We start from the raw sequence: 13673 nt of genomic DNA on the forward strand, positions 1-13673 counted from the left end.
AATTAGTTTCATGATGTTATGAAACACATTTGCAGTTGTCCACCTTGCCCATCCATGGCAGGCCGCAGTTCCCACCACCAGAAGTTAGGAACGTCATTGTAATACATCTGTATATCATTTCCAGCCCAGCTAGCTGGAACCAACCCCCAAACTGGATCATCTGAGCATGTCGGCATGATTGCATGCCAAAGTGTTTCACAACATTTATAAGGCATGTGCCTGGTGAGCTGCACTTTGAGGGGAATTTGGAACTGAGTGCACATTACTGTTGGGCAGCGCTCGCCAGGGTCTCCTGTTGGACTCCAAGTTTGAGGTGCAACGCATTCAGGCAAGGGCACAGGTAATAATGATCTTGGTTGTGGGTTGGCATGTTCCAAGGAGAAATTTACAGAGTGAGATGAATATACTTCAGTGTGTAAATAATAAATCTACTGCCAGTTGTACTGATTCCAAAAATATGTAGCGAATCTAATAAAGAATAAAAATGTAGATACTTCTCCTTTATCAGGGCATTTTGAAACCAACTTAGAAAGAAAGTGAAGTCCATTTATAAGTAGTTTTATCAATGACAAGTCCCTTTTCCCCGACTGGCTGACAGTGCAGTGCCGGGCAAGAGCTGTCGTGCGGTTGAGGTCACTTTGGGCTGGGAGAGGCAAGAGCTGTACTGTGGTTGATGCGAGTTGAGGGGGGGTTAAGGGCTGCACTGTGGTTGAGGTGATTTGGGGTGGGGCAAGGGCTGCACTGCGGTTGATGGAGGTGCACAGGCACATGGGAGGAGGGGGAGGGAAGGGGCCACGCATGGCCACACCTTGTATAAAGTGACCATTTCTCTGCAGCTGAGACAGTTCAGGCGCAGCCACATTGACAGGCTTGGAGTTGGGCCTTTAGCTTATCTGCCCATCAAGCAAGCAGAGGCATGAAAGTGCCACCAAGTGCTCCAGAGCTTTTCACCCCTCGAGCACAGACTGCAAACCAATGAGCCTTTTCGTGGTCTGCCGAACAAGTGGACAACTAGGCAAGTTGTACAGTCTCCTTACGAAAGCTGGCCATGGAGCAGTCATTGATGGAGGCACTTGCAATGTCATTGTCCTGATTTGGACCAGTATCCGTTATGGTTCAAGCTAACAGTGCAGCCTTGCAGTGTGGATTAGGAGAATGCCTGCACCTGAGCTGAGAGCACAGCATGCAGTCCAATGAGCAAAGCTGCTGCCAATAGGTCAGGTAGAGTGGGGCTGATTTGAGTGGGGTCTTGGGCAGCCATGCAGCACACTAAACTCTGGCCACCCAAGTGTTGGCCAGCACTCTCTGGGATGGGTTAAGGGGCCTTCATACTTAACCAAGTTCTTAGAACACCCAAGCTCACCCACACTTCTCTTTCTTTCGTCCTGCAGGCAGCGTGCATCAGGAGCATAGAACCTGGTGATCTAGCTGTATGCCTCGTGGCTTACAGAGAGCAGAGACGAAGCAGAAGAGAGTGATGGAGGAGCCTGGCTGGGCAGAGGAAGGAGCAACACCCTCAGGAAGCAGGGGTGGCTGGGGCTCCCGCACACACTGCTGAAGAGCCACAGTGAGCCATCGCTGGTTGATGCCTAGCAACATCCAGGGTCTATAGATGCCCCCTTTCATTCCTGCAGATGACCGAGGACCAGTGTCGCCGAAGACTGTGCATGTTCAGGGAACTGGTCAGTCACATCTGCTGCCTTCTACAGGATTTGGTGCCATGTGGACATGGAGGGTATCCACAGCCAGTGGCCATGAAAGTGACCACGGTACTCAATTTTTACACCAGTGGCTCCTTTCAGGGCTCCATAGGTGACCTCAGTGGGATATCACAACCCTCCACCCACAAATGCATCAATGAGGTCATGAATGCTATCTTCACGAGGGCACACAACTTTCTGCATTTTGCCCAGGACCAGGAAAGCCAGGATACAAGAGCGCTGACATTCGCCCAGATCTCAGGTTTTCCACAGGTGCAGGGTACTATCGACTGCACTCACATAGTGCTTAGATCTCCGCCGTATCAAGTGGGTAACTATGTCAACTGCAAGGGCTTCCATTTGCTGAATGTGAGGCTGGTGTGTGACCACCAAAAATGCATCCTGCAGGTCTGCGCTTAGTTCCCAGGCAGTGTCCATGACTCTTACATTCTGAGTCAGTCATAGATCCCTGAAGTCTTCCAAGGTCCACAGAAGCTGCAGGGATGGCTCCTTGGGGACAAGGGCTACCCACAGAGGACATGGCTGATGACAGCCGTGCAGCGGCCTCAGACTGCAGCAGAGCGAAGGTACAACGAGGCTCATGCTGCAACATGCAACTTGGTGGAACAATCCATCAGGATGCTGAAAATGAGGTTCTGGTGCCTGGACCGATCTGGGGGAGCTCTGCAATACAGTCCACAGAGGGTGTCACGCATCACTGTCGCCTGCTGCACCCTTTACAACCTGGCGCTGCAACGGGGAGAGGAGCTGGATGTCTCCATCGATGAGGAGGACATCAACGGGGATGAGGGTGATGAGGCCTTTAAAGGCAAGGATGACGATTATGAGGCCATCACATTGGCCAGATAAGACAGGCGCGCACAGGAGCCCTCATAGCTGCTGGATTCATGGAGGAAGATGACAACATGCATTGAGGAGAGACCATAGATCCTCACATTGCATCTGTGAAAGTTTGACTCCAGTCTGGCTGATGACAGCGCACAATACCCTCTGTGATAAGGTTCCTGTCATGGAGATGCATTGGAGGCCCTAATAGTTGCTTGATTCCAGGAGAATGATGACGACATGTAGTGAGGACACTCCACCGATCTTCACTTACCCTCTGTGAATGTCTGACTCCTGTCTGGCTGAGGGCAGCTCACTTGCGCTCTGTGATCAGGGTCATGGAGATGCAGACATGAAACTTTAAATGCACCTGATCATTTGCAAGCCTAGCACCTAAGCCCTTCAGGAGCACAGCGTCACTGGCCACAGGTGCTGACGACATGGGGGCCATCCCCACCTCAAATGCACTGAGTGCACACAGAGAGAATAACAGAACACTCTGATACCTGTCCACGACATTCTGGCAGCAATGACAAGCACCATTGCGGTGCAGGCATAAATAATGTGTCCAGGGAGTGTGAGGCTGGACCATCAATTTGGTCTGGAGGCTGCACAAAGCTCAGGGAAGAGGCCCTGACTGAGACACTTGCCTTTATCTTGTGCAGGAAACAAGGTTTCATGTCTGAGTGACATGAGCACTGCTCATCAGAGTTTATTTATTAGGAGTTTATTTACAATCTGAGGAGTACTGCAGACATCCTTTCTTGGTTTTCCCGAGCTTGCCATTGCACCTCCAGCAGCCCTCCGAGTGCCCGACACCTGGGAAGTCCCTGCCGTTGCCTGCTGTGGATCAGAAAGTGCGATGTGCTCACCAGATCGTGATACTGAGGCTACCCTAGAATTAGGTCCCACCGAGGTGTGTGTCTTTACACTAGCGGAGGGTGTGGGTGAGTGCTGTGATGAGCCTTCAGATTCTTCTTCCGATGTGATTTCGGTGCCCTGGGTCATGGACCCCCTCAGCTGTTTCCCAGATGCGCCTGCGAAAGCAAAAAGAGATAATTAGTGCATGGCAGGGGTCTACAGAACAGGACACATCACTCACAGCATGATTGTCTGATGGATGTTACACTGTTGGATCCTCATTTGAGAGAGCACCACCAACCTCACCATCAGCACAGGAACAGTCCAGATCCTCACCGACCAGCTGTATGACTGTATTTTCAAACTCCGTGAGGATCTTGTTTTCAAGTATTCCTCCACCAGTCTGTGACCTCTTCCTCTTGTTGTGTGCCAGCTTGTCCTGCATGAATACACATGGTCAAAGTGTAAGCAGAAGGCCTGCCAGGGCAGATGATAAGTATGCCTGGCATGTGTGGGTGGTGAGTGGTCACATGGATGGGATAAGGACAGTGACGGTGTCTGAGAGAGAGTGAATGGTGATGTCCCTTGAACCAACAGTGAGTGAGGTCCCTGTGGATGTGTGATGGGTTTGTGAGTGAGAATTGAGAGTGATGAGAAGAGTGACTTACCCTGGCATAACAGAGACTATTCATCCTCTTTCAGCATTGGGTGGCTGTCCTCTTTTGCAGGGCATTGGCACTGACCACGCTGCCACTGCCTCCCAAGCTGGATTGGTGATGTTGCTTCCCCTTCTGCAGCCAGAACGGTGGTGAAGGGCATCACAGCAAGCTTCCACGGCGTCCAAAAGGCACTCTGAAGAACATTGGTACAACATTGAAGACTAATCACTTACAAATCCTTTGTGTTGGCTTGGCTGGAATCTTTATACAATACAAGTCACATTCCAGGAGGATAATGATGTAGCCTTTGTCCATTGGAACAGCTTAGAATCTTCCAAAACTATGAGCATGTGGTCAGCCCTGGCCATTTTGTTAATCCAGCCATTGGTCCATTTTTAAAAATGCAATCAATTTATTAAGTAGCCAGGATGATTTGATACATATATTTTCCTTCCTGTCTTCTGATCATGTCAATGTAAACAATTGCAATATCAAACCAAACGATAGCACTGTATAGGAGCACAATATGCAGAATTTTACTGGATCCTGGGTGGTGGGCTTGGAGACGGTGTGGCTAAGTGGGGGCTGTGAACATCGGGGTGCCAGCAAAACACCAATGTCAAGATGGCAGCCGGCTGAGTTCTGCTGCAACACTGGGACCATTGATGAAGCTGCATGTGCTACAATGGAAACTGTCATCGGTCATCAGACACTGCATAATGATGGATTGCATCACCACCACATTGGGAAAAGATGGACTCCAAGGACTGCACAAACCCTGTGTCAAGTTGATGATAGACACTTTTGTGCTCCTTGAAATTAAATGGAGGTTTTCTGGCAGGCTTTCCAGTACACCAAGCTGCTGTTTATGTACAGCCATCATCCTTTTTATGTAAAACAAAAACAGAATTACCTGGAAAAACTCAGCAGGTCTGGCAGCATCGGCGGAGAAGAAAAGAGTTGACGTTTCGAGTCCTCATGACCCTTCGACAGAACTTGAGTTCGAGTCCAGGAAAGAGCTGAAATATAAGCTGGTTTAAGGTGTGTGTGTGGGGGGCGGAGAGATAGAGAGACAGAGAGGTGGAGGGGGTTGGTGTGGTTGTAGCGACAAACAAGCAGTGATAGAAGCAGATCATCAAAAGATGTCAACAACAATAGTACAATAGAACACATAGGTCTATGTGTTCTATTGTACTATTGTTGTTGACATCTTTTGATGATCTGCTTCTATCACTGCTTGTTTGTCGCTACAACCACACCAACCCCCTCCACCTCTCTGTCTCTCTATCTCTCCGCCCCCCACACACACACCTTAAACCAGCTTATATTTCAGCTCTTTCCTGGACTCGAACTCAAGTTCTGTCGAAGGGTCATGAGGACTCGAAACGTCAACTCTTTTCTTCTCCGCCGATGCTGCCAGACCTGCTGAGTTTTTCCAGGTAATTCTGTTTTTGTTTTGGATTTCCAGCATCCGCAGTTTTTTTGTTTTTATCCTTTTTATGTAGCCTGGCTCATTATAGTCCTCATCTGAATCCTCTGCAGCAGAACTAGTGTGTGACCTCATCCTCCGGCAGGCTGCCAACTGCATGATCCTTTCCCCCCTGCCTTGCTCTTGTGCACTTGTATCTGGTTTCTCACCACATGCAGATCCACCTCTATCCTAGCCCTAAATTATGTGCAATGTCAGTATTTGAGCTTGTAGTTGTGAGTGTAAGATTAAGTGACGCTGTCTTTTCATCTTCACTTTCTTCTTTCTCTTTCTCTTCTGGCGTGGAAGGCTACAGTTCTTGGGTATCTGAAAGGAAAAATGGACGAGTGTTTAGATGTGGTGATGGAGAGGAGAAAGTAAAAAGTGTGTGCTTCCACTCTACGGCTTTCAAGTCAGAGAAGATTGATGGATGCAGAAGAAATGGCTTAGGAGAAGAGAATTAGGTATGCAAAAAGCCTCATCATTTATTGCTTCAGCCGCACAGTGGCCACACAGTCTCAGCGATGACCCTTCCCATGATAGTTATCACTCTGTCCTCCATGGAGGTTAAAGATTGCAGGCACATGTGTCTTCTTCCTGTTTTCTGCAGCTGCTGCCTCCTGTTGCATGCCTTCTCCTGCAAGAAAGGGGTAAATATGCATGTCAGTGAGTGTTTAGCAATATGTTTAGGTGATCTGGCTGTCACGGTTGAAGAGCTCTAGATGTCTATGAGTTGTGATTGTATGGCTTGCAACAGTACTAAGTGTGTGAGGATAAGGTAAAAAATAGGAATGTTAGGATTGAGTAATGCTTGAAAGAGGTTGTTGATAGATGGGTGATGGGGTATAGTGAATTGAGCATTAGCTGGGGCTTGTTGATAAGATAGACCATTGGAAGATTTTCTCATTTACCTTGATACCTCATTTCTACACTGCATCCATGTTCTTGAGACAACACTCATGGCACTGATATTTCTTCCCGCCACTATTTCTTCCTGCTACTTCCTGAGCATGTATCTGGAGAGCCTCCTGCCTCCTGGTAGATACAGGACTTCCCTCCTTCTCCTCATGCCTTCCGACAAGATCTCCAGTGTGGTTTCTGAAAATGTTGGTGAATGTTATCATTACTCACAGTATCAGCAGGCTCGATCAGTTTTTAAATGATTCCCCCACTTCTTGCAAACAAAATGCACTTCCCTCTAATCAGTACAAATTGCCTTTAACTAATGCTGGCCATTTGCAATATTTAGCTCCCTTCTGATGCATGCAATCGGCTGGCGCTACCAATACAGTAACAGCGTAGGTAGTAGCACTGACTGTTCACAGAAATCATATAAGATACACTTAATATGCTGCTACAACACAGTGAGTGGACATGGGTTAATCACATATTACACACTGAGACCCCTGGTTCATTTTCAGATCTTATCCAATTTAGCACCAATGTGTTTGGCTTTCCAATATGGTTACACGAAAAATACTGAGACAATGGTGGTACCACGGTTTTCTACAAATTACAACACCATGTGTTTGACAACAAAGACCTCCATAAGTCAACGAAAGTCCTAGTGATGGAGCAATTGTCATCATCACACTGCTGTACTGTAGTGAGACCTGGACTGTGTATAAGTGATGCATAAGGGCGCTAGGGAAATTTCATCAACGATTTCTCCCTGCATTCCTCTAGATTCAATGGGAGGACCATTGGACAAATGCTAATGTCCTTCATGTAACCAACTGCACAAACATTCAGGCAAAACTCCTGCAAAATCAACTTCGATGGACTGGACTCTGTGTTTGGATGGCTGAAAACCATTACCCTCACCAGATCCTGTTTTCTCAATTCACAAATGGCCAACATTCCAGGGGAGGATAAAGAAAACACCAAAGTGGATACTCTGAAGCTCTTCTTAAAGTGCGACATCACTTGGAGGAGCTTGCTACTAATTGTTTAGAATGGCATCAACTTGCCATTCAGCTACATCATGCTTTGAGTCACAGCATCTCACTGATGAGGCTGAACAGCAGCAGAGAAGGAAAGGAAAGAAAGCAAATCCTGCGCTTCAGATCCCACTATACCTTGGGACTTCCTGACCAAAGATCTATGGGTCAAGAATCAGCCTATTCACTCATATAAAACCCATGGCAGGAACTTGTGACCCTGAGCAAACTTTATCCTTGAATGAGGGACAGCTGATGATGTCCATGCTCCATTACATAATAGTAGGACAGAGTTCATGGCATGCCTTTTTTAACTAAGATGGAGGAAAGATGAACTCTTCATGGCAGGAGGCACAAATGAAGAGAGGACTAAATGCCTCCTGACATGGAGATGCAGATCTAGATTTAACCACTGGAGATGAGAAACAGGAAGCAGGATTTTTATGGGGGTCAAAAACCTGTCTCTACCAGAAATCTGACTTCATTTGCAATTTTCAGGGGGGTCAGCCCTCAATTGGGATGGGCACAGGTTTCCCACCAAATTAAAATTTGTGGAAGCAGGAACAGAGACAGATTTCAGCCAGCCAGAGCAGCCATCACTGAGGCTGCTCATTGTCCAGAAGGAGAGAGTTTGTGCCAAAGACTTCCACTGTACCACAGGGACTGGTGATAGCATAAGGGAGCTGGAGGCCTGGCACTCCTGAGGGAGAAGATGGAGGTTCGCTTCCCAGAGGGTGTAGCAGGGGTACCATGCACCGCTCTTGTCAGCATCATCTCCTCCTGCCTGAGGGTGCTGCAGGGCCACCACCTGACTGCTCCTGGCACCCAACACAATGCCCTCTGAGCTCTTTATGCCCCTTCAGTTGTGATCCTAATGTGTTGGCAGCATCTATAAAGAGGGCATCTGTCACCTGGGTAATGAAGCAGTGTGTAGCCACCTGTGAGAAATGCCGCAGAGGCCTGCAGCTGATGAGGGCACAGATGTGTCTGATCATCTCCTTAGAGAGTCCTTGTTTCCTTTGTCACTGGTTCTTGATCATCTACAGGTGTCTTTGCCTCTGACTGTAGATCCTCTCTCAGGGTAGTGTCTCCTTCTCCTTAATGTCCTTCATCCCTCTCTTGTGGTTTCCTGATGCCCGCCCCCTCTGCCCTTCCTGTGCTGGTTGCTGTTCCTCATCTACAATGGCCTTGGTTTCTGAGGATGCAGCACCCATATCCATCTGCACCCTTCCTGGTTCTCAGTGGAGTCCGAAGCTGTGCCCACTGCTCTGATGCCCATACAGTGCTAGGCAATGCTAGGATGGTGGGGACCCCCTGAACTGGCAATTTTCTTATTCTCCCTCCTCCACTGACCTGTAATGGAACTTTAACTACAAAGGGATAACTGTTTAAACTTTAACAACCATTTTTGTTCACCTTTTAAACTCTTCACGCCTCCGTTTGCACCTCCATGCAACTGGTCTGAAACCAAATAGCGGCTACTCTACACCCACTCCCCTGAAAATTAAAAAAACTTTATCTTGGGCAGGTTCTTAATCAACCCAGGAGGCCTTTAATGAGCTCTTCAACAGGAACGGGCCTGTTCCACAGCGTGCTCCTTCCCTGCCCTCAGGAAAATAGCTGAGGGTGGAACTGATGGCAGGACTTCCATGTGTCTCCACAGCAGTTTTTTCCCTGTTCTCCCTCCATTTGGATCAGGATCAGGAAAACCCGGCCTGTCTACTCAATAATAGTTGCAGTAGTAGTGGCAAAAATTATTGATTTGCATTTGCACATCTAGCTTTTGGATAAACATAAGCTTCATTTGCAGAGGCCATAGAGAGTGTGTTGGCCACTTGATGTGGTCCATCAAGTAGGATGAACCATACAGGGCAAAAAAATAAAGTTGACTGGGCACAAAAATGAAATGCCCAAGCTGGACATACTGTTGTTAAAGTAGGTGATCACAAAATAGAATCACAGAAAGTTTGTTAAGAACCAAGCAGTCAAGTTGTAATTTCCCCAGTAACCAATTTTTCTGTTTTTTCTTCTACATTCTTCCTTTTATATCTATTGTTATGGACAGGAGAGAGAGTGCAAACTGCACTGATGTCCTCTTACCACCTGTCCGTAAGCAGAAGGTGTTTGAATTAGATTTTAAAGAATGAGCGGTGGCGTGCTTTCCCAACCCCTTGGTTTCTGTGATCCCATTTTACTACTAATCCACAGCAAACTTGAGTTAGGATTAACTCAGAAGGTTAGTTTATTTTGCACATACAAAACCTGCAATAGGAGTGTCAGCAACATCCCATTCCACACATCCAAACAGAAAAGGGTGGGATAGAGAAAAGGAGTTTTACAGTACAAGGGCCACAGAAAAATAAATATCGCTGAAAAAAAGAGACATTTCATTGAAACTTTTAATCTTGCATTCATCTGGACAATTTGTAAGAATACAATGCATGGGAAAACAACAAATTCACACTGAGCAGAGAGTGCTCATTTGTTGGCATGTGGACTCTGATTAGTAGAGGTGTTGCCATGGGGTATGCACTAGTTGATGGTGACTGGCAATTAACTGCCAAGTATTGCTTGAAATTTAAACCAGGCAGCTTGACTCTGATTGGTTAAGGCATTGCTCTGAAGAATGAACTAGCTGTCAGTTATTTTGTTTAGCTGAATTGGGTGCAATGTATGTACATGTTCTTTCTGTCTGCAAAGAACAGGGCCCGGTGTATTAATATATGTAGCCTCCAGTACACTCAAATGCTCCATACTGTGAGCCTGACTGACAATCTTAAACCGGTTGTCAGCGTAATTTTTAGCACACAAAGGATTATTTAGCAAATGTTGTCCAATCGCAGAATCACATCTAATGTTAGATACAGGGTGGGATCATCCCAGTATTGCACTAAGTGCGGTAGCAGACGGGAAAAAGGATATTTTAGGGCTTTTCGCGCCATATCCTCCCATTCCGGCATATTCCACCTGATTAATAATGCATTCCCAGGAAACACGCTGGCGGGGCAGCCTCTGATTTACCTGCCCTGCCATCACCTTAGGCCTTCAGTAATCTGGGCACAATATTTAAAAGGTGCCTCTACACATAGCTAACTCTCTCTAAGACATTGGAAACTCATGGCTGCCAAAGGGAAGAAACATGCTGCCCCCAAATTTAGCAACGCCTCCCTCGGGCACATACTGGACACAGAGGAGGCCCACCGGTCTGGACGAAGACCAGCAAGCTAGGTGACAAATCCAGCATGGGAGGCGGTGACAGCGATGGCCACACATGCCAGGCACCTTTATCATCTGGCCTGGCGGGTGTCCTGCTAACATTCTCTCCATCTGTATTCATACAGGGCAAGTTGAAACACAACAAAAGGGAGAGGTCTCAGACTGGTGGAGGAATGCTTGACATCAAGGTCCACACAGACTTTGAAAAGAGAGCCATCCAGCTGGCCAACAACTATTTGGGCCATTCCTGTGCTGACGGTGAGGTTGGCAGTGCTCAACTAAGTGAGGATCCAGCAGTGCAACATCCAAAAGGCTGTGAGTGATGTGTCCTGTTAACAGGCCACTGCCATGCACTAGGTATCTCTCCTTTCACGAAATACATCTGAGGGGGTCCATGACTCAGGTCCACAACTCAAGCCCTGAAGACACTTCGAAGAGGAATCTGATTAGACCTTCATTGAAGACCCATCATAGCGTCACCCACACCTTCCACCAGCGCAGGGACACACACCTCGGTGGGATCTAGCTCTAGAGTAGCCTTGGGGTCACTATCTGTGAGCACATCGCACTGTCTGATCCACAGCAAGCGGCATCAGGGACTCCTCAGGTGTCCGGCACTCAGAGGACTGCTGGAGGCCAGAAATCTGCTGAGTCCAAATCAGATGACGAGCCTCTGGACTTGGTCATAACTCAGTTGCTGGATATGCAAAGGCAAATTCGGGTACAACAGGAAGGGATGTCCACTACACTCCTCAGATTGCAAGGCACGATGGCGGAGTCCATCCACCTTCAGGCTGAGGTGATAGGCTTGGCATGCCAACGCATCGAGGTCAACACTGGTAGGATGGCAGCCGCCATGGAGACCTTGGTCCAGGACATTGGTCTTGCACTGCTACATGGGCTGAACTCAATCACTGATGCCACAGTTGGCCTCCAACAGTGTCAATGTGAGTAGGGAGTGGGGCAGCTCGAGCTCACTCCAGCTTCCCCTTCTCCTCAAGGAGTCAGTCAGGGCCCCTCAGGTACCCGTAGGGAGAAGGATCAGCGGGTGTATGCCCCAGGGCCATTCACCCAGGTGACTCCGGGAGTGTCCGGCCCATCCGATACCCCTCTTCCTGTGACACCAGCAGCTACAGCTCCACAGGTCGAAGAGGCCACTAACACATAGCAGAACCCCAAAAGTAGGCTGGGTCCTTCAGGTTTTGGCCTTCCAGAGGACATCCGTCATGGTCATCACAGACAGGGTGTAGCAGTCAGAAGGCTGCCTCCAAATCCGCTGTGGCTGTTGGGGATGCACTAAGATGTAGCAGCAGAGTTAGGAAGGTTAAGAAGACGTAGTTGCACAGCTTGGGCATGGGTGTTAATCATTGTACATAATGTTCACTATTGTAAATAAATTCCCAAGAATGACTCCTTGCCTAAGGCTCCTTGTTACGATGAGCAGTGTTTGTGTCACTCAGATGTGAAACCTTGGTCCCGGCACAAGATAAAGGCAGATGTCTTAGTCCAGGGCCTCTTCCCTGTGCTTTGTGCAACTTCCCAGCACACTGATGGTGCGCCTTCACTGTCTCTGAACACGTTCTTCATGTCTGCACCTTGATGGGACTAATCATTTTTGTCAGAATATCCTGGGTCAGCAGCACAGAGTTCCGTCATTCTGTGTACACTCAGTACCGCTGAGGTGCGGCTGGCTTCCTACCTCTTCAGCATCTGTGTCCAGTGACAGTGGGTCCTGAAGGGTTCACGAAGGACGCCGTAGAATCAGGAGAATTTAAAGTTTCCCTGCTGCATCTCCATGATGTGACCCTGTCCACAGATGCAAGCCAGACAGGAATCAGACATTCACATAAGCTGTGTGAGGATCTATGGAGTGAACCCACTACATGTCGTCATCATCCTCCTGGAATGTAGGGGCTAAGGGCAACTGCTGCATCTCCATGACAGTGGCCTTATCACAGAAGGTATCTGCACTGCTATCAACCAGACAGGAATCAAACGTTCACAGATGCAGTGTGAGGACCTATGGTGTCTCCTCATGTCACTGCACATCGTCGTCATCCTCCATGAACCTAGCAGCTATGAGGGCCTCCTGAGGGCCTGCCTCATCTCACCAGTGCGATGGCCTCATCGCCATCATCCTCACCTTCGAGGACCTTCCTCATCATCCTCATCCCTGTCAACATCCTTCTCATCGGAGGAGACCTCCAGCTCCTCCTCCCCAGCCAGCTCCTCACCCCGTCACTGCGCCAGGATGTAAAGGGCGCAGCAGATGATGACAATACCTAACGCCCTCTGCGGACTGTATTGCAGGGCTCCACCAGACTGGTCCATGCATCGGAATCTCACTTTTAACATTCCGGTGGTTTGCTCCACCAAAGTGCGAGTTGTAGCATGAGCCCCATTGTAGCTTCTCTCTGCTGCAGCCTGAGGCTGCAGAACGGGTATCATGAGCCATGTCCTCTGTGGGTAGCCCTTATCCCTGAGGAGCCACCCCTGCAGCTTCTGTGGATCCTGGAAGGCGTCAGGAATCTGAGACCTACTGAGAATAGAGGAGCCATGGACAGTCCCTGGGAACTGTGCGCGGACCTGCAGGATGTGTTTGTCACAGCACAGCAACTAAACATTCAGCGAGTATAAGCCCTTGTGTTTGACATATTTGACCGCATGTTGCCACGGAGATCTGAGCTTGAGGAGACTTGTGATATCCCACACAGGTTGCCTGTGGAGCCCTGAAAGGAGCCACTGGCACAAAAATTGAGCGCCGCAGTCACTTTCATGGCCACTAACAGTGGATGCCCTACTAAGAACCTCTCTTGGTTAAGTCTGAAGACCTCTTAACACATCCCAGGGAGTGCTGGCCAACACTTGGATGGCCACAGTTTAGTGTGCTGCATGGCTGTCTGAAACCCCACCCACCTCTGCCCCGCTCCCCCTGACCGATTGGTGGCAGTCTCACCCACTGGACTGCATGCTGTGCTCTCAG

At 48.4% G+C, this 13673-nt stretch overlaps 1 protein-coding gene across 2 annotated transcripts in view; it reads left to right on the forward strand.

Moving 5' to 3' along the window:
• The window catches only part of fbxl7 (F-box and leucine-rich repeat protein 7), a 391183-nt gene that overhangs the window by 334770 nt on the left and 42740 nt on the right, over window positions 1-13673 (forward strand). Inside the window, exon 1 of one of the 2 annotated variants that reach the window (XM_041183228.1) lies at window positions 5866-5998. The exons of the other annotated variant lie outside the window; for it this stretch is intronic. Coding sequence (XP_041039162.1) covers window positions 5965-5998 — 34 coding nt within the window. The 5' untranslated portion in view covers window positions 5866-5964. Of the gene's footprint in view, window positions 1-5865; window positions 5999-13673 lie in introns of those variants that run through there. 2 annotated transcript variants of the gene reach the window in all.

The sequence above is a fragment of the Carcharodon carcharias genome, chromosome 3, assembly GCF_017639515.1.
Source record: "Carcharodon carcharias isolate sCarCar2 chromosome 3, sCarCar2.pri, whole genome shotgun sequence".
In the NCBI taxonomy this organism is placed as follows: domain Eukaryota; kingdom Metazoa; phylum Chordata; class Chondrichthyes; order Lamniformes; family Lamnidae; genus Carcharodon; species Carcharodon carcharias.